The 21,521-nt window shown below is 45.5% G+C and overlaps 1 protein-coding gene across 4 annotated transcripts in view; it reads right to left on the minus strand.

The window, feature by feature from the left end:
* The window catches only part of LARGE1 (LARGE xylosyl- and glucuronyltransferase 1), a 617,169-nt gene that overhangs the window by 441,167 nt on the left and 154,481 nt on the right, over positions 1 to 21,521 (minus strand). For all 4 annotated transcript variants that reach the window (XM_069585273.1, XM_069585276.1, XM_069585275.1 and 1 more), the window contains one exon: positions 17,896 to 18,083. In XM_069585273.1, coding sequence (XP_069441374.1) covers positions 17,896 to 18,001 — 106 coding nt within the window. In that variant the 5' untranslated portion in view covers positions 18,002 to 18,083. The remainder of the gene's footprint in view (positions 1 to 17,895; positions 18,084 to 21,521) is intronic.

Below are 21,521 nucleotides of genomic sequence, written 5' to 3' on the forward strand. Positions count from 1 at the left end.
TTTGATCCCTGGTCCCAGAAGATTCCACATGCTAAGGGGCAACTAAGCCTGTGAGCCACAACTACGAGAGACCAAGTGTTGCAACTGTTGAGCCTGCAGGCTGCAGCCACTGAAGCCCAGGTACCTAGAGCCCGTGCTCTGCAATGAGAGAGGCCTGCACAATGAGAAGGCCGCGCTCCGCAACCAGACATAGCCCCCACTTGCTGCAACCAGAGGAAGCCTGCACACAAGGCCCAGTGCAGCCAAAAAAAAAAAAAAAACAAAAAACAAAAAACAAACAAACAAAAAAACCCTACTGTTTTTTTTTAAAGTTATGTCAATTTTAGAGGTAAACAAAACCTTGGAGAGATCTCAGTAAACACAGCTGCGGGGTTAAATCTTTTTCTTTTTTAATGCTTTCTTTTTTCTATTGTGGTAAAAGTCACATAATATAAAACATACTTTTTCAACCATATTTTACTATACAGTTCAGCGGCAGTAAGTACATTCACGTCATTTGCAACTCTCACCATCATCAAATTTTTCACCTTCCTAAACTGAAACTCTGTCCACATTAAACACTAACTCCCCGTCCCCTCTCCCCACCCCATCCCTGGGGACCCTGGCATGTACCAGTGTACTTTCTGACTCTATGAATTTGATTGTTCTAGGTATGCTTGGGTTAAATCTTAACTATCACTTACTAACTCTGGAAACTTGAGCTGATTATTGAACTTTCCTGTGCCTCATTGTCCTCATCTGCAAAATGGGACTATCAGTATCTACCTTATGTAGGGCACTTCTGAAAGACACACGAGTTAATACAAGTCAAAGATTAAATGATCCATAAAGAGCAGCTAATATTATCCTCGTCTCTGGCACTTTAGTGCCTATTAAGCATCTATTTTATCCCAGGTATTGTGCCAAAGACTAAGGATTCAGACATGACTACAGAAAGGCGAGGCCTCGCCATCTGAAGGGTGTAGAAATCAGAGGAAGTACCAATGACAATTTATCCAGACTTCATTATGCGCCAAGCACTTTTCTAAGTAATGCACACTATTAGGTCTACACAACAACCCTGAAAAGGAGGTAAGTTATGTAAGTGAGGTGCAATTCAACACAAGGGATTAACAGAAGCACAAATGATAGATTGGCTGAGGATAATAATATCGGCCTCAGGAACCTGGTGTGAGACTAAGGCTTAAATGTCGAAGGCGACAAAGCTGCTTTGTGACACAAACAGCAGGCCCTCCATCAGCGCTGCCATCACCGGCCTGATTCCACCTTATTAAACCCAAGCCCTGGAGGCCGGGGCCTGACGAGAGGAGAAAGATCACCCACCCAGGGCTTTCAGCTGATCCAGGTTAAACTTCCCAAGTGGGTCAGAAGGTAAGGATCACCTGGGGTCCTTGCTAAAAATGCAGATACCGGGGTACCTCCCCTGCAGACTCTGGTTCAGCAGACCTAGCACAGGGCCCTGACGCTGTGTTTCCTAAGTACTGCCCCAGGGTGGGCTGAGTTGTCCGCACGTCTGACAGATGCCTAGGTGATTTCTTCAATTTCTTTCTTTTTGGCTATGCCGGGTCTTGGCTGCTGCGTGGGCTTTCTCTATGAACAGGTGCAGCGAGCCGGGGCAGCTCTCCGGTTGTGGTGCTTGGGCTTCTCATCGCGGGGGCTTCTCTGTGGAGCACGGGCTCAGCAGTTGTGGCACAGGGCTTAGTGTCCCCACAGCAGGTGGGATCTTCCCGGACCAGTGTTTCAACCTCTGTCCCCTCCACTGGCCGGCAGATTCTTAGCCACTGCACCACCAGGCAAGTCCTGCCCAGGTGATTCTTATCTGGCGGTTTTGGAACCAGAGAGCCAGGTGACCTCCTTCCAGGCTGGAGGAGGAAATGCTCTTAGGTTCCTCTGAGGCAAGCAGCCAAAGGCAAGTCCAGATCGCAAGGAATAAGCTTCCCAAGGAGGAGACAGGATGAAGAAAGAGAAGTCAGAACATAGGTCCTAAGACCCGGTCACAAAGCGTGTGAAGTGGGTCCTCCCACCTTTCCTGGCTTTGTCCACCCTGCCCCCTCCTCTCCCTTCCCTCCAGCAACGCTGGCTGCTCCCTGCTTTTCCGCAAAGGCACCAAGCCCTCTACACATCCAGCTATCCCCTTCTGCCTGAAATGCTGTGCCTCTTTATCTCTGCCTGGATGCATGAGTGCTAAGTCGACTGAGTCATGTCTGACTCCTATGGAACTGCAGTCCCCCAGGTTCCTCTGTCCAAGAGATTCTCCAGGAAAGAATACTGGAGTGGGTTGCCATGCCCTCCTCCAGGGTTCCCGACCCAGGGAACGAACCTGCATTTCTTGCATCTCCTGCACTGGTAGGCAGGTTCATTACCACTAGCACCTCCTGGGAAGCCCTCAAATTCTGCTTGACTCTGCTTAAACATCACTGGAGAGCCCCTGTCCAGACCATCCTATCAAAAACATCTTCACCAAAGCTCCCCTGCTTTCTGTCTGTGGTGTGGATCACCACTCAGCAGACTATGAATTTATGAATCATCTCTCTTCCTGCCCTAGATAGTGAGCTGCATGAGAAAAGGTGGCACGCTTGTGTAATTCACAGCTCTGTACCTAACATCCTAAAATAGTGTCTGATGGTGTTAGTTGAAGGAATGAGCCACCTTGGAGGAATCACCTCAGGGTCCTGAAGTTCGATCACCTCATCTCAGAAATGGAAAATCCCCACTCCCTGATGGGGTAGTGGGAGGATTATTTAAATGTATATGGGAGAGCTTTGGTTAAACACCACCCTGATCCCTACCCCAAATAGCCACTATTGGTTCAATGCAGCAACTTCCTTGAGGCATCAGTGCACGCTTCAACCCCAGCACTGGCTCTGTATCAAGAGGAGAATTCATGATGGACAGGAGACGGGGCATGGGGTGCCCTCTGCTGGGGCAAAAATGACAAGTACCCACTGTCTGAAGATCCCACTCTAGAAAGAGAAGGAATCTGGCATTGTCAGGGTTCTTCCAAATAGTGTAATCTTAACACTTAGCTCTCTATTCCTTAAACAATTTGCTTCAGACACCTAGTCAGCACATAGAACCTGGCTGAACAAAAACTGACTCTAAAAATCTATGCTAGGCACAACAGATTCCTTTTCATTGGCAGTAGCAGTGTTAGTCCCTCAGCCGTGTCTGACTCTTTGCAACCCCACAAACTGTAGCCCGTCAGGCTCCTATCTATGGGATTCTCTAGGCAAGAATACTGGAGTAGATTGCCGTTCCCTTCTCCAGAGGATCTTCCTGACCCAGGAATCAAAGCCAGGTCTCCTGCATCACAGATTCTTTACCATCTGAGCTACAGGGAAGATCAGGATAGAAAACCGCTATTCAATAGGAAGCAATACTTCCCACTTTGGAGGAAACCATTTGAGTTCAGAGAGGTTGAGTCACTCTATTAAGGACACAAAGCATTTAAGGGGAGGTTTGGGAATTCAAAGTGTGCTGACTCAGCTACAGCCCCCCTCAGAAAAATCTTCAGATAGAAAAGTGATTTCACTTTGCATCAGAGGATGGTCCTTTCCTCTTTGTGACTATTTACATGTGTGTGAAATAATTTTCTCCTAACATGGCTGCTGGGTCCACAGTTAGATGCGGGTGCGTTAATGACCTTGGCTGAGGTCCACAGGGTCAAAGAGAGTCAGACAGCAACTGAGCACACACGCACACTACGTCTCCAGAGTCTCCCTGTCTCCTCCCACCTACCTTCTGCTTTCTAACTACAAAATGCCCGGAAACATAGATGGATAAGACATAAACAAATGGACAGTCACTCTTGTCTTCAGTAAAAATGTTAATGAAGACATGGATATCAAGCAGTGAGATCAGGTCTTTTCATTTTATTAAGGAAAGCCAGAAATCATGATTTTGTATGCGCCATCTCCAAATTTTTTAACTGATAATAACAAATTCCAAAATGTAAAAGCAGTCAGCAGGCCAAATGGAACACACCTGAGCGGTGGTTCCAATTATACCACCGACCGAGGCTGTGAGTTTAGTTCATTAGATCACACGCTCTAGACCTCAGGTGCCTCAGTGAGCCTTATTCATACCAGGTGGGTGATCTTCTGCATCTTTCCCAGAATGACCTTGGGGCTTCCCAGGTGGTTCAGTGGTAAAGAATCCACCTGCCAGTGCAGGAGACACAGGTTTATCCCTGGGTCAGGAAGATCCCCTGGAGAAGGAAATGGCAACCCACTCTTGTATTCTTGCCTGGGAAATCCCACAGACAGAGGAGCCTGGAGGGTTACAGTTCATGAGGCTGCAAAAAGTTGGACAAGGCTGAGCACCTGAGCATGCTCGCATGCATGCACAATGACTTTCCAACATTCTAGGAAAATTCGAGAAGGGGAGAAAACTAATACTCACTGCCATTCAGTAATATGTATCCCACTTTACCCTGTTAACACCTGTATGAGCTACATAGTACATTCCCCTTCTCATGGAGGAGAAACTGACCAGCAGTGATATTAAGCAACTTGTCATCACTGATTTAAGTGTCACCTGTCATTTATAGACACCTCACCTCCACCATCAGCCCTTGCTCTAAAGTCCTTGGGCAGTTTTCAAAGGCTTGATCTGTTTGGGTTGTAAGCCTGCCTAGATGATTCCTACTGTCCTTCTGTGCTCTTAATCGTATGAGTCTATGGCAGAGACAAAATGCAAATTGCACTGAAGGTCTGATCGAATTTTCTGCTTATTATCGGCTTATAATAATCTTGCCAGCCACAGAACACGGTCTGCCTTCTAGTCTAAGATGGTCCTGTTCCCTCGTCACAGGGTTTGTCTTGTCCTTGCCTAGAACTTGGGCATGTTGACTTTAAAATGTCATCTGCCAGTTGTTTCTGTATCTACAAGTTGCTGGGAGAGCAGTTTGCAGGGCCTTTACAGGCATGGCCTGGGTTCCGATGCTGGCTCCACTACCCGCTGGCTAGGTGAGCTTGGCCAAAGAACTAAACATCCCAAAGCCTGTTTCCTCATCTACAAAATGGGAAGGTGTGAAAGTGTTTGGAGAAATAAATGAGATTATGTATGCAAAATGCCTAGCACAGCACGTGGCAGACAATAAGCCCAAAGTTAACCTGAGCCAGCTGGGGGTCAGTAAGTGACATTAGCAAAGACCGGCGGCGGGGGTGGGGGGGGGGTGTTGCTCTTTCTTCTCAGTTTGGCTCTGTGCATAGAAAGACACAGGGACAACCAGGGAGGTAGGAACCATGGCAAACGGAAGCATCCATGCACTGCGCAAAGGAGCAGCACTAGGCTCCAGTCAGCGGATGCCGTGCAATGCGGGTCCAGTTTGCCAGATCTTTCTGTTCTATTACTTAAGCCAGGAATCACGATCTTTAAGTGCCATCTCCAAATTTAACTATTAGTAACAAATTCCAAAATGGTAAAAGCTCTCAGCAAGCCAAACCCAATACACCTGCAGGCCAGAGGCAGCCAATTTGTTTTAACACGTGATAAACAGAAACAGTGTTCCTGCATGGAGAACTCCACGGACAGAGGAGCTTGCCGGGCTACAGTCCATGGGGGTCACACAGAGTTGGACACGACTGAGCAACTAACACACAAACAGAAACTATTGCTATTGCTTCCATTATGGTTATAGTTTACATAGTACGTAGCCTTTTCATGTTTTCTATCCCCTATAACACAATAAAAGTCTTCTTTTCCAGGCACCAGGGCTTTATCAAGACGCATTTTTGTTGACTAAAGCAGATAGGACCATTTATCCAATGTGGTTTGGTGTCCTTGATATGAAATAATACCATTTTAATATTAATTGGAGCTATGTTATTGCCAGAATTGGGGTAGGAATACTGGTCTTGTTGCAAATGGATAAAAACACTTTCAGAATTTGGGTTTTATGAGCAGATTTCAGAACCTGAAATCAGAGCTGTGATCAGACTCTCACAGGGAGAATATGTGTCCAAATGATGAGGTATAGCATGAAGGAAAAATGGAAATGTGGTTGCACAGAAATGTTAAACATCTATCCCCAAAGAAAAGTCCCATGCTGGAAAAGCGTTTGAATTTCAAAATTAAACAGTGACATAGATTCGTAAATCGCAAAAGTTAATAAAATCCCTCTCATCTGAAAAGAATGCAAGAGCTACACCATCTCTTCAAATTCAGGTACTTATTTAACAAAGCCTGCATAGGTTTTTTATTAAACACACACACAGGAAAATAAATCAGTGAAAAACTGGATGAACTGTCAAAGTGAACACACCTGTATAATCGTATAATCAGAGGTTAACAAGTAAATTCAATTATTGCCAGCACACAGAGTCTATTATCCTGCCCCAATCTCATCTCTACCCCTAAGTTGACTGTTTTCCCATATAACTGAAATCATACAGTATTTATTCTTTTGTGTCTGGCTTCTTTTGCTCAACACCATGAGTAGATTTTCACTGCTCTGCTATATTTCACAATATAAATATGCCACTATTGATGTGTTTATTTTTACTGTGGACAGGCATTTACACATACCCATGTAAACCTCTTATCTTCTGTGCTGATATAGACACATTTCTCTTTGGTACATGATTTAGGTAGGTGATAGGTTTAGGTGATAATACGAAGAGTAGCCCAAATAGTTACACAAGTGGCTCTCATCTACTTAAAATTGATGTACTCAACCATCAATAGGTTGATGAGATCCCCCTCCTTTTGTTAAATTGACATCTGAAACTAAAAAATAAATCATTTTCAGACCAGAACCCTCGAAGAGCAGAAGTTCTGGGCCTTTCATTTCAGAAAACCTTAAGCCATCACTGGTTACTGATGAAGCACCTATTATAGACAAAGTATTAGGGTCAAAATTGAACAGGCAAACACGTCTAAATACAATGCCCTTTTTCATGAGCGCTAAGTCCTGCTAGTCATTCATGTATCCATGTATTTGATTGAAGTCAAAACTCCCGGAGCAGGGTAAGATATCTTTATGAGAAAGCAGATGGAACAACAACCCTTTGCTTTGTCTCTAAAGAACAAGAAGATGGAGGGGATGCAGGAGTAGAGGACTGCAGGGGAGGGGTATGGAGGACCACATCATGGTTCCCCAATTATGTGCACATCCTAATCCCCACAACCTGTGACTATGTTATTGTACATGGCAACAAGGACTTGGTGGATGTGATTAGATTAAGGATTCTAAGATGGGACAATTGTCCTGGATTATCCAGGTGGGCTCAACATAATCACAAGGGAGGCAGGAGGGTCACACTTGGAGAAAGAGATGTGACCACAGAAGCAGAGGTCACAGTCAGAAAGAATAATCTGAAGATGCTACCCCTCTGGCCTTGGAGATGGAGGAAGGCGCCACAAGCTAAGGAAAACAGCAGCCTCCAGAAGACAAATGAGGCCAGGAAGCGGTTTCTCTCCGGGGGCCTCCAGAAAGAACCAGCCCTGGCAACATCTTGGCTTCAGCCCAGTGAAACTCATTTTGGATTTCTGACCTCTGAAACTGTAAGACGGCAAATTTGTGTTTGAAGCCACTACATTTGTGGTAACACACTGCAGTAGCCACAAAAAACTAATACAGGGGCTGCTGGGGCTCGGGGAAACCAGGTTTCCTGACGCCTCACCCAAGGCTCTTGCTATGAGCTTTTCCAGGAGATGTAGCCAACTGAGACTTCAGGGTCATTTTCTCCACCTCAGCAGGACCACTGATAGTATTTTAAGGTTAAAAGCTGGATGTAAGAAAAGTAGAGGTCACCTTAGCAACCCTCTCACAACCAGATAAAATCGTAGACCTCGACAGACTTGGGCTGCACTTTCACATTCCAAGACCCTGAAGAGATGCTTTTTGGCCTAAGGTAAGAACCGCTGACACACAGCCCTATTGTGCCCGTGCCCAGGCACCACTTGCAGCTTCTCGCTTGCACATTCTCATCCTTTGCAGACTTTTGCCTAAGCTCAGCACTAATGCTATTAAGTCCTGGCTAGAAAGGCCCTTCATTTCTGATCTTTTTTAAAATCAATAGAACTTTTATATTACACTTCCCATTTCATTTCGCATTCAGCATCCTATGTTCTTATACCTCATAATATCCTTATTAAGTGATACATCAGGGCCATCGGCAGGAAGGCAAAATGGTTTGGCTGCCATCAAAGCTGCCACATGGCCCAGCGCTAATGAAACCTTCAGCAAATTACCCACTAGCATCTTGTCTGAAATTCACAAACCTCCTGCATCAGGTCCAGGCTGAGGGATGGGGCAAGGGAATGTGGGGCTGGGCAAGCGGTTATGTTTGGACAAGCCCCCACCTCCCCTACTCCACCGTTCACGTGCCCCGTGGTCTCCCATAACGAAAAAGCAAGGAAAATGCTTTAACTTACAACTCCTTGGTTCTCACTGCAACTCTTCAAAATGGTCATATGCCAGGACATCATTTTCTCCTGTTGAAATTTACAGTAACAACTTGCAATCGTTGAAAGTAACCATTCATTTCAGGAGGAGCTTGTGTTGATAGAGCGCATGAACAGTGAGGAGAGGCTTCAGGAATGGCAAACGTGGGTGCTGGCTGAAATCAGCCAGGAATTAATATCCTGTGCCTGTTCATGGTACTGCTTTTAAATGTTCTAGATGCTACATCTCTGAAAGCATCTGCTTTTAAATAACACCCACAACCCTCACTTGCCCGCCTCCCGTGACCACAGGAAGTGCCTGTGCGGAGCTGGTAATGAATGCTCCGAGGGCACCATGTGTGAACCATTTTCTGAGTGACTGTAAAGCACCCTTCTCCACCTGCTGATAACTCAATAGCAGCTGAATGCCATCTCCTTGATGGGCAGAGAGGAAAGAACCACTCCCATGCCCATGAGAAAAGGCGATTCTGGCAGAAAATAACAGGCAGGATCTAAATTCAGAGATGTGTTTAAGCAGAACCAGTCAAGTCCCAGAATTAACATCCCTACCAAAAGGCAGGTGAAGCGTCCAGTGCCATATCCTGAGGTCTCAAAGTCAGAGATGCTCAGAGCACCAGGAGAAGCCCTTGTCTACTCAGGCTCCTACGTGCATGAGTACATGCTAAGTTGATTCAGTCATGTCCAACTCTATGAACCTATGGACATGAGCCTCCCAGGCTCATCTTTCCAAGGAATTCTCCAGGCAAGAAAACTGGAGTGGGTTGCCATTTCCTTCTTGAGGGGATCTTCCTGACTCAGAGATCAAACCCATGCCTCATTATGTTTCCCATGCTGGAGGCAGGTTCTTTACCACTAGCACCAACTGGGAAGCCACATGGGCGCCTGCTGCCCTTAATAGCAGAATCGTTTCCAGGCAACATTTATAAAGAACCGAGCAAAGTGATGCCCAGGCTTGGGGGATGTGATGATCAGTAAAACAGTCTGCTGTCTCAAGAATCTCACACACAAGTGGTTAGAAAGACACCAAGCAAGCAAAATATCCCTTGGTGAGTTTTGTCACAGAAGTTTTAAGACCGGATCAGACATTAGGAGGAAGTGACGCTGAGTACGGGCACTAAAGGAGCAGGCTGGGAGGAAGGGTTGTGGAAAAGAGAACCGTATCCTGGGCAGAAAGAACGAAGAGTGAAAATGAAGACGGGTTTTCTCAGGATGTTCGATGAGGTGTCCTCACCTGAGTGAAGACAGAAATTATAGACGGAGAGAGAAAGCCTGTGAAAGGCCCCAGCGCCATGACAAGGAGTCTGTCATAAATCAGGAGGGAACAAAGATAGCTGGCAACACTCAAAGCCTGAAGAATGCATGTTCCTTCGCTCAGTCATATATTCAGCAAACAGTTCTGGCACACAGTAGGTGCTGGAGACGGAAGAATGAACAGGCTAAACCACTTGCCTCCTGATGCTTACAGTCAGTAGCTGCTGTTCAGTTGCCCAGTTGTGTCCGACTCTTTGCGACCTCATGGACTGCAGCATGCCAGACCTCCCAGTCCCTCACCATCTCCCGGAGTCTGGCCAAGTTCATGTTCATTGCATCGGTGATGCCATCAACTATCTCCTGCTCTGACGCCCTCTTCTCCTTCTGCCCTCAATCTTTCCCAGCATCAGGGACTTTTCCAATGAGTCTTCAGTTCACATCAGATAACCAAAATACATCAAAAATGTCATCAGATGACAAAATACAGCCAATAGAGAAATACAGTCAGTAGAGAAGACAGTGATTCCAAACACAAGAAAAACCAAGTGTCCTGAATATGAGGGAGGGGAAAGGACAGGGAGTTGGGGGTGGGGGCTGGAGCAGGGGAAGCCAACCTAGTTAAGGGTGAGGCACTCTCATGTTTACACTGAGACAGGAGATTCTAAGTTGGCCAAGCAAAGACGGGAGGGGAAGGAACAGCATATGCAAAACCCAGAGGACACCGAGCATGGAGGGAAGTCTAGCGTGGCTGGACAGGAACGTGAGGAAGGTGTGAGGACATGGGGCTGCAGGGCAGACGAGGAGCAGTAGGTGCTGTGACTGAGGGTGGAGGAGACGGGTAGGAGAGCCAGCTGCTGCATCAGACCCGACCCCAAAGGATGAACGTGGAGAGCAGAGCCAGTGCATCAGAGGTGGTGAAAGCAGGGGAAATGAAAGACACAGCTGCACGAGGCCAAGATCAGACGTGACAGGACACAGCAACCAAGGGAATGACAAAGGAAGAGAACAAAGGCTCCACGCTTGGAGCCTGCAGCATGGGCAGCTGGGGATGTTAACTGCGATGGCAGAGGAACATAAGGTATGGGAAGACATGGAGTCAGCAGCGTTTAGGAACCTGGGGACTGAAGTAGCAGCAAAAACGTCCCCTGATGGGCATTCTTTTTCTTGTTGTTGTTGTGACGATTCTACTTTTTTTTTGTGACAATTCTACTTTTTTTTTTTTTTTAACTTTACAATACTGTATTGGTTTTGCCATACATCAACATGAATCCACATTCTTAACCAATGGTCACTGGCTTTTGACAAAGAGGTCCAGGAAGGAAGCTTTCCCAAATGGTGAATTCTAACACCTGGCAAAGGAGTTAGAAGAGGTATTCTTTCTTACACTAAGAAAACTCCTGCTTCCCATAACTTTTATGCACTGATCCTGGATCCACATGTGTGCATGTGTGCTAAGTGCTTTGGTTGTGTCCGACTCTTTGCCACCCTATGCACAGCAGTTTGCTGGGCTCCTCTGTCCATGGGATTCTCTGGGCAAGAATACTGGATTGGGCTGCCTCACCCTCCTCCAGGGGGTCATCCCAACACAGGATTCAAATCGTGTCTCTTAGATCTCTCCCACTGGCAGGCAGGTACTTTACCACTAGTGCCACCTGGGAAGCCCACACTCCAGAGCAAATCACAGTAAGACTTTCTCCTTCTCCTGTCCTATTTCCCATTAACTGGAGAAGATTCTGGTCATTTCCAACTCATTCACATCCAATGCTTAGAATCATAAACATGTAGAATGTTGTGTCCCAATAGGTGAGCTTCACTTTGATAACATCATTTCAAGCAGAAGGAGAAGAGAAGCATGATTATGCCCCAAATTACCAGCTACTCTGAGTTGATTTTATAGTCTGAGATCCTGACTCCATCCCTTGCTCTCTCAATATATCATGATGTTGTGTGTAATCTGACTCCAAAATCATATTCTATCTAAAAGCATCCACATCTCAGGAAGCGTTCTAGGCTCTGTTCTCGGGAGATCATCCATCAAAATTAGACAGGGTTGAGAAATAAATAAACCCACCTAAAGTCCGAATTCAGGCAACAACTCTGTCCCTTATTTATGGTTCCACCTGCCTTAAGACAGAAAACTCAAGGGTGTCAATAAATGGATTGCAAAGTTGTTATGTTTAACTATAAAGAAAAGACTGTCTCTGCAGGCCCTTTTGGAAGTGTACTGATGCCTGCGGCAACTGGCAGGAGCTCCAAGGAGGAAAATTTTTGTTTCTGAATAAACAGTCAGGCTTCTCTAGAGTCTCAGGATCTCTGGGTCAGGACCAGGCAGGCAGTTCCCCCTGTGCAACTGCCCTGATGATCACCCTTCCGTCTGCACACCTCTCATCCCTCCCTTCCAGGGCTGCTCATCCCAGCACTAGACAGAACAACCCTTATTATGAAGATCTTGACATCTGGCTCCCTGCCACATCTCTCCATAGATTCAGGGGCTGTCAGAGTAAGCCCAATCTCTCTTTCAGATGGTGGCCCTTTGACTGTTTACTGAAACTGGTCATATACACCTGGAGCCTCTGTTTCTCCCAGGTAAACAGCCCCATTCTTTCCGCTATTTCGTACAAAATAAGGTTTGAGATGGCACTGTCATTCACCTAGATTCTCCTAAGCGTGCTGACTTATCTAGATTGCTGTCAAAGTGTAGCATCCAGAAATAAATGCAGTGGCCCGGCTATGGACTAACTGATACCTGGTGAAAGAAATGTGTCACCTTCATCCTCCTAGCTAGAAAGTGAAAGTGTCAGTAGTTCAGTCGTGTCCGACTCTTTGCGACCCCATGGACTGTAGCCCGCCAGGCTCCTCTGTCCATTGAATTCTGTAGGCAAGAGTACTGGAGTGGGTTGCCATTCCCTTCTCCAGGGGATCTTCCCAACTCAGGGATCAAACCTAGGTCTTGCTTCTGTTAATGTACCCGGATCAGATAGTTCAGTCACTCAGTTGTGTCCAACTCTATTGCGACCCCATGGACTGGGGCACACCAGGCCTCCCTGTCCATCACCAACTCCCAGAGCCTACTCAAACTCATGTCTATTGAGTTGCTGATGCCATCCAACTATCTCATCGTCTGTTATCCCCTTCTCCTCCTGCGTTCAATCTCTCCCAGCATCAGGGTCTTTTCAAATGAGTCAGCTCTTCACATCAGGTGGCCAAAGTATTGGAGTTTCAGCTTCAATATCACTCCTTCCAATGAATCTTCAGGCCTGATTTCCTTCAGGATGGACTGGCTGGATCTCCTTACAGTCCAAGGGATTCTCAAGAGTCTTCTCCAACACCACAGTTCAAAAGCATCAATTCTTTGGCACTCAGCTTTCTTTATGGTCCAGCTCTCACACCATACATGACTACTGGAAAAATCATAGCCTTGACTAGACTGACCTTTGTTGGCAAAGTAATGTCTCTGCTTTTTAATATGCTGTCTAGGTTGGTCATAAATTCCCTTCCAAGGAGCAAAAGTCTTAATTTCATGGCTGTAATCATCATCTGCAGTGATTTTGGAGCCCCCCAAAATGAAGTCTGCCACTGTTTCCATTGTTTCCCCATCTATTTGCCATGAAGTGATGGGACCAGATGCCATGATCTTAGTTTTCTGAAAGTTGAATTTTAACCCAGCTTTTTCACTCTCCTCTTTCACTTTCATCAAGAGGCTCTTTAGTTCTTCTTCACTTTCTGCCATAAGGGTGGTGTTATCTACATATCTCAGGTTGTTGATATTTCTCCCAGCAATCTTGATTTCAGCTTGTGCTTCATCCAGCCCAGTGTTTCTCATTATGTACTCTGCATATAAGTTAAATAAGCAGGGTGACAATATACAGCCTTGACATACTCCTTTTTCTATTTGAAACCAGTCTGTTGTTCCCTGTCCAGTTCTAACTCTTGCTTCCTGACCTGCATACAGGTTTCTCAAGAGGCAGGCCATATGTCTGGCATTCCCATCTCTTTCAGAATTTTCCACAGTTTGTTGTGATCCACACAGTCAAAGGCTATGGCATAGTCAATAAAGCAGAAGTAGATGTTTTTCTGGAACTCTTCTTGCTTTTTTGATGACCCAGCGGATGCTGGCAATTTGATCTATGATTCCTCTGCTTTTTATAAAACCAGCTTGAACATCTGGAAGTTCACGGTTCACGTATTGCTGAAGCCTGGCTTGGAGAATTGTGAGCATTACTCTACTAGCATGTGAGATGAGTGCAATTGTGCGGTAGTTTGACCATTCTTTGGCTTTGTCTTTCTTTGGGACTGGAATGAAAACTGACCTTTTCCAGTCCTGTGGCCACTGTTGCGTTTTCCAAATTTGCTGGCATACTGAGTGTAGCACATTCACAGCATCATCTTTCAGGATTTGAAATAGCTCAACTGGGATTCCATCACTTCCACTAGCTTTGTTTGTAGTGATGCTTCCTAAGGCCCCCTTGACTTCACATTCTAGGATGTCTGGCTCTAGGTGAGTGATCACACCATCATGATTATCCAGGATGTCTGGGTCTAGGTGAGTGATCACACCATCATGATTATCTGGGTCATGAAGATCTTTTTTGTATCTGGATCATCCAACCCCTACTTAATGCAGTCTATCTGCCAGTCTAATAAAAGCCCATAAAAAAAAAAAAAGTCCATGGGTACAGTCACTCCATCAGCCAGAGCTGGACTAGAAAGCATGATGCTGGAAAGAGACCTTTAAGTTGATATCAACCCATCACTAAGCACAGCCAGATCTGAGTCCTCCACAATCCAGATCAACTTCTAGTTTCCCCTCTTTGGGGAACTGCACCATGTACCTTTAGGGACCACCCCTCCCCAGTCTCACTTCACATGCTTCAGGGAACTCTGGTCTAGAAATAGCCACAGAGCTCAGAGTTGCCCTCATCTGCCTCCCAACCACAGTGATTACTCTCCAGACCAAGAGGGACCAAAGGTAATCTAACCAGAGGTGATGCTAGGGAATTATGGGGAGGAATCCCCCTCTTTCTACAAGGGACTGGTAAGAATAAATTCTTGGCCAAAGTTTTCACTGGAGAGGAAAGGCTATCCTGAAAAGAACTACAACAGAGAAAAGTAGAGCAAAAAAAGTAGGGAGACAGAGCCACAAAGATATCATTGGGGTCCCTGGATCCAACCGTACCTGAAGCCTAATTTTTCCTTTGAACTTATCAGTTTCAGTAGTCACCAAATTCCCTCTTTGCTGAAGTCATTTGGAGTTGGGTTTCTACCAATGAGCAGAAATAAAAATTGTACAGCTTCCCTCATACACGCCCAGAAAGGTCACCTTGCAGGTTCCCATTTTCCCACCCAAACTCCCCTCACTGAAGCCCAGTCCACAACATGGAACTGCAGTTAAAACCTCCTGCTCTCAAGTCCAATAAGCCCAGGCCCCATCTTGACTGGCTTTGGGTCCCTGGGCATATCACCACAGCTGATCTTCCTAGACCTCCTCATTGGAACCCACCACACAGGGTTATTGGTAAGGAGGAGTTCAGTAGAGTTCAGTTCAGTCGCTCAGTCGTGTCCGACTCTTTGCGACCCCATGAATCGCAGCACGCCAGGCCTCCCGGTCCATCACCAACTCCCAGAGTTCACTCAGACTCACGTTCATTGAGTCAGTGATGCCATCCAGCCATCTCATCCTCTGTTGTCCCCTTCTCCTCCTGCCCCCAATCCCTCCCAGCATCAGAGTCTTTTCCAATGAGCCAACTCTTCGCATGAGGTGGCCAAAGTACTGGAGTTTCAGCTTTAGCATCATTCCTTCCAAGGAAATCCCAGGGCTGATCTCCTTCAGAATGGATTGGTTGGATCTCCTTGCAGTCCAAGGGACTCTCAAGAGTCTTCTCCAACACCACACTTCAAAAGCATCAATTCTTCAGTGCTCAGCCTTCTTCACAGTCCAACTCTCACATTCATACATGACCACAGGAAAAACCATAGCCTTGACTAGATGGACCTTAGTCGGCAAAGTAATGTCTCTGCTTTTGAATATACTATCTAGGTTGGTCATAACTTTTCTTCCAAGGAATAAGTGTCTTTTAATTTCATGGCTGCTGTCACCATCTGCAGTGATTTTGGAGCCCCCCAAAATAATGTCTGACACTGTTTCCACTGTTTCCCCATCTATTTCCCATGAAGTGATGGGACCAGATGCCATGATCTTCGTTCTCTGAATGTTGAGCTTTAGGCCAACTTTTTCACTCTCCACTTTCACTTTCATCAAGAGGCTTTTTAATTCCTCTTCACTTTCTGCCATAAGGGTGGTGTCATCTGCATATCTGAAGTTATTGATATTTCTCCCGGCAATCTTGATTCCAGCTTGCGTTTCTTCCAGCCCAGCGTTTCTCATGATGTACTCTGCATATAAGTTAAATAAGCAGGGTGACAATATACAGCCTTGACGTACTCCTTTTCCTATTTGGAACCAGTGTGTTGTTCCATGTCCAGTTCTAACTGCTGCTTCCTGACCATGCGTTAAGTCCTCACAACAATGCCAGGCATGTAGAAATGCTCAGAATATTACAGTGTATGTTGTTGTCATTATCATTATTGCTGCTATACTCTTATTACCAATCTAGTCATATTGTCAAAGTCAACATTTCAATGCATTAAACCTGTACTGACATTAAGGCTCTTGGCTTTCTTTCACAGGGTTTCTGCCATCATCCTTGGAGAATGCTTCCTTCTACTTTTTTTTTTACTGCCAATACCAACTCACCATCCTCCCTCTGATCTCTTTACCAAAACTTAGCCATCCATGGCGATGGCATAATCTATCACCCACAGCCATGGCAAAATCCACTCTATCTAGATGCTTAGGTAACAGCTCTATCTGCTACTCCAGGGAGGTCTGGGGACAGGAAGGGGACAGGAAAGGGACAGGGGTGTGGTACTGGGCCCTTCCCTGATCTGAAGGGAAGAGTTCCAGCTCATTGATATTCAGCCAAACAAATTCAGGGCAAATCTCAGAAAGAGAAGTGGAACTGCCAATTAAAAGGTAGCCTTGAGCTGTCAATACAATTATGCATAAAGGAAATGTTTAAAAACACAGTAGTAACCTTCTAGAGACAGATTTTCACTGGAGATGTATATATATATGTTTTTTAAGTCAAGTTTGGGGGTAAATAAAAAGAAAGTAGGCTCTTCAATACTGCCATTCCCTCCCTCCCTGAAGCTTAGAAAAGCATCTCTGATACACAGAGCGTGGCACTATATTAGAAACTCCTGGCTAGAAGGATGGTTCGTGCATCTCTTCTGTGGATTTCAGGAAAGTGGCAGGGAGGAGTGTTTGTTGTTTGCTCAGGAAGGGCGTCTGCTTTGCTGACCCTGGTACTCAGCCCATCAGCATCACCACTCATCTTCCACAATCAGCCCACTTGATAGTGCTGACCACCCTGTCTCCCAGCCCTGTGAGCTTGCCTCATCTTAAGGAGTTACCAGGTACAGCAATGTATAGCAATCACGTGTTAACCTGTCTCCTCCATGACACTCTGAAGGTTCAAATCTGTTATCACCGGATTCCCAGCACCTAGTTTAGCACAGATGTTAAACAGTTGCAAAATGTTGGCTGAACAGATAAGTGAATGAATAGATGAAAGAATGCATGAAACATTTGACTCCATAAACTGCATGAAGTAATCCCTGCAGGACTCAACCTTTTTCCCATTATCAGCACAGCGATCAGCCTACAAAGCTGGTACCTGACATTTGTGTAACCTCCACTATACTGCTGTATCCAGAGGCACCTTGTTTTTATCTTTGTATTTACCTTTTTGTCTTCCCATCACTGACTCCCTGCAGTTTCCTTTGTGTGTGCATGCTAAGTAGCTTCAGTCGTGTCTGACTCTTTGCAACCCTATGGACTGTAGCCCACCAGGCTCCTCTGTCCATGGGATTTTCCAGGCATGGATACTAGAGTGGGTTGCCATGCCCTCCTCCAGGGGATCTTCCTAATCTAGGAAAATGAAGCCATGTCTCTTATGTCTCCTGCACTGGCAGGTGGGTTCTTTACTACTAGCATCACCTGGGAAGACCCAAACCTAGACAAATCTTTCCCTGTGATGGGGCATCAAAATTCCATTGTTCTACAGAATAAGAAGTTGGGATTGGAAGAGTTGGAGCTTGTTCCGAGGACTCCAAGGGCAGCCAGTGTTCCTTCTTCCCTCCACCCCTCTCCCTGTGGGAAAGCTTCCTTCTTACCTTCAAAGCTCCCGGCAAACAGGTAAAGCCAGGTGATGGCTGGGATGCAGAGCAGAGTCAATGAAGCAGCCAGGAATTTCCGTCTCCCTCTGCAGACCCCCAGCATCCTCTCAGAAGTGGCAGGCCCTAATCCCAGCGCCGTGTCTCTGCCCCGAGCGTGGCGTCCTCAGCCTCCCTCATAATACTTTCTGGAAGGAAGAGCAAAGAGGAAGGGCTGAGTTCTTAGAACTGTGGATGGATGCAAATTGCAGAAGAGAAACATCCTGCAGATCCTGAGAGTGGTTCGGCTCATCTACAGCTTCATCCCAAGAGACGATGCTGCAGTCTTGCAGTCTACCCAAACTGCAAGAGTTCTTTTCTTTTTTCTTGTTGTTTTTAATTAATTTATTTTTAATTGAAGGATAGTTGCTTTACAGAATTTTGTTGTTTTCTGTCAAACCTCAAAAAGAGTTCTTTACAAAATAAACAAATGCAGGATGAAACGAACTATAACAGACACCCCCCCACTTTGTCTCAGTCTCTCTCTCTCTCATGCATATATACACAGACAAGTACACAGGTGAGTTTTGAAGCCTGGACTAATATTTATTAAAAAGAGTACCTAGTAAACATCTTATAAGTACCAAGCACTTAAACAAGGGCTGCATTTTCAAAATTGACCAGAACAAGGGCTGGCTTTAAAGAGCACAGTCTGACAAGAAAGACCAACATCAGGAACCCCAAGAATGTGATGACTGGGATTTTCATGAACCAGTGAAGCTGATCCATCTGTGTTCGGTCAAGAAGGCAGAACAGTCCCCATGTTCCAGCAGAGAGAGATGCAGAAGGCCCAGCAGGCTGATGAACAACACACTCAAGAGAAAGGGAACTGGAGAGGCCCCAAGATCATGGTGGGGAGGCTGCACCTCAATCACTGTGGAAAACCTAGAAACATTCCACAGAGGGTGTCTTTATAGTTTTACCCCTTTCAAAGGGAAGATGTCCAGAAAAGCACGAAACAATTCACACTGGAACAGATCGGAGAGGAGAAGACAGACAACCTACAACCAGCCTGCAGAGGGACAATTGTAGACCACGCAGAAGGCCAGTAGAGAGAGGACCCAAAAGAGGCAGAAGGTCAATTCAGATGGACTAGAGGGCCCAGGATCTTTCACCCAAGTACTTGACCAGGAAGGGACATGACTTATTAAAAAAAATGTAAACACCAGCAGGTCATACAGTCTCATCTCCTCCCAGGTCCTAACACGGACATCACACACTGGCTGGAAGTGAAAAGTCCACATGGACACAGGGCGGACAGGTACAAAAGCCTGCAGATTCCTAAGGAAGGGATGCCCATGGAAGAGCTGGTTTGAATGTTCCCTTGGATGCATCCCTTAAACCCTATGGGACAAAGGTCTGATTGAAGTGTCTCCTTCCCCGCCACCCTTGGTGCTTTCAGAAGGCAGGTGCCCCCTCCGACTCACCTCACATTCACTAAGACTTAGCCTACTGCCTGTCACCTGCGGGCTTGCTGATTGTCTGTTGAACAAATAAACAGAATGGGATCCTAACCAAAGGCGACCCTCTCAAGCTTCAGGAGTCTGTGTTAGGCAAGTTGTTGGCAATGAACGCCTGATGGAGTCAATCTCAGCTGTTAAGGCCAAGCTTTCTTCTGCAACCACTCTGATGGGATTTCCTGAATGGCTCTTTCTAGAAACGGATCAAAGACCACAGGGCTAGAGGGTGTGGATGAGGAAGTAAAACCTGAAAAAGCAAAATCTCTTTAAACAAGGAGAATGTTGACTTGAGAAGTCCCTCTTAGGGAAGTTTTACATTCTGAAGCACAGGAAACAAACCCTGCATACAGACTCCACTAGTCACTAAGAAGGAGGATGGAAGATATGCTGAGGATCTCTCAGGGAGAGGGAGTGTTGGTGGAGGCTGTGCAGTTAGAAAGATCTGGATGCAAATCCGGGTGCCACACCTGAAGAGCCGTGACCTTAGCAAGTCCTGCTTCTCTGTGCATTGTGTGCTAAGTCACTTCAGCCATGTTCAACTCTTTCTGACCCTACGGATTGTAGCCACCAGGCTCCTCTGTCTATGGGATTGATTCTCCAGGCAAGAATACTGGAGTGGGTTGCCATGCCCTCCTCCAGGGGTTCTTCCCGACCCAGGGATCAAACCTGCATCTCTAACGTCTCCTGAATTAGCAGGCAGGTTCTTCACCATTAGAGCCATGGGGGAAGCCCCCTCTTCTCTGGGGAAGCTTCATTTTTTTCCTCTATAAGATAAGTGACATCTTCTGTCAGGGAGGGTGGTTATGAGTCTTAAACGAGAGTGCTCTAGAATAAGTGACTAGCAAAATGGTCAAGCACCTGGCAGAGGTGACCCTAACCCCCTTCCAAAATGCCAAAGAGCAGCCTTACTTATATTATTATCCCTCCACATAGTCACTCTCCCCAGCCCCCATAGAGCTTGGTTTACAAAAAGAGATCTCAACCAGTAGGTCTTGCCGGACATTCCACAGGGGTGTTTTAAACCTGAAAGACCTGCCTACTCAATTCTCCTTCAGGTGCGTGTCCTTGTTCAGTTGCTCAGTCATGTCTGACTCTTGCGACCCCTTGGATTGCAGCCTGCCAGGCTTTTCTGTGCATGGGATTTCCCTGGCAAGAATAATAGAGTAGGTTGCCATTTCCTTCTCCAGGGGATCTTCCTGACCCAGGGATTGAACCCGCGTCTCCTGCATTGGCAAGTGGATTCTTTACCACTGAGCCACCAGGGAAGTCCCCTTCAGGTGGTACCATTATATTCAAATCACTTTTTTCTTTTCTTTTTTTACATTCACTTAATGATAAAGAAAACCAACAGTAAATAGCACTTATTATCTGTCACACACTTTCCTATGTTTTTTACCTGTTTAACTCTCAAAATAACCTGAGGTAGGTATTAATACTATTTTTCATCCCCATTTTATGGATGAGAATACTAAAATCCAGAAAGATGAATTAACTTGCCAAAGGTTACACACATCTGGGGCAGAGACGCCTCAAGCTTTGCTCTCCTTAGATAATTCATTCTATCAACTCTGCCAGGGGGCATTTTCCTTCTGATCAAACTTAAATCTTTCATCTTGAATCTTATGATTATTTTCTTTCTCAGGGTCAAACATATCGCCATTGTTTGCTCCCATTCCACAAAAAAAAAAAAAAAAAAAGTTAAATAGACAAAAATATAATTGGAAAGCTATAGAAAAATTTATACTTTAGGGAAAAGATGGAACATATATGGAGTGGAACTCAAGTGGCATTAATATTTAAATAACATTTTTTAAGACTCTTTATAACACTTATTTTCGTCCTCTCCTCTCTCCATCTGCAGAAGTTAATTTCAACTGGCACAATTTGTACTAAGTTTTAAAACCAAGTCTAGGGTGGTTTGCATTTTATGATAACATGGCATCTGAAATTAAACCCAGCAGGTAAAAAATATTCCTTCATGAATTTGACTTTTAAATGACACCTCTGTGCACTAAAAACACATTTTAAGGAAAAAAATCTCAATTTATATCAGAGGTTCCTCCAGGAAGTTAATACTGGAATCAACACAAGAAGAAGAAAGGAAGGAAAAAAATGGAGGTGGGCTGC

Source organism: Ovis canadensis, chromosome 3 (assembly GCF_042477335.2).
Source record: "Ovis canadensis isolate MfBH-ARS-UI-01 breed Bighorn chromosome 3, ARS-UI_OviCan_v2, whole genome shotgun sequence".
NCBI classification, from domain to species: domain Eukaryota; kingdom Metazoa; phylum Chordata; class Mammalia; order Artiodactyla; family Bovidae; genus Ovis; species Ovis canadensis.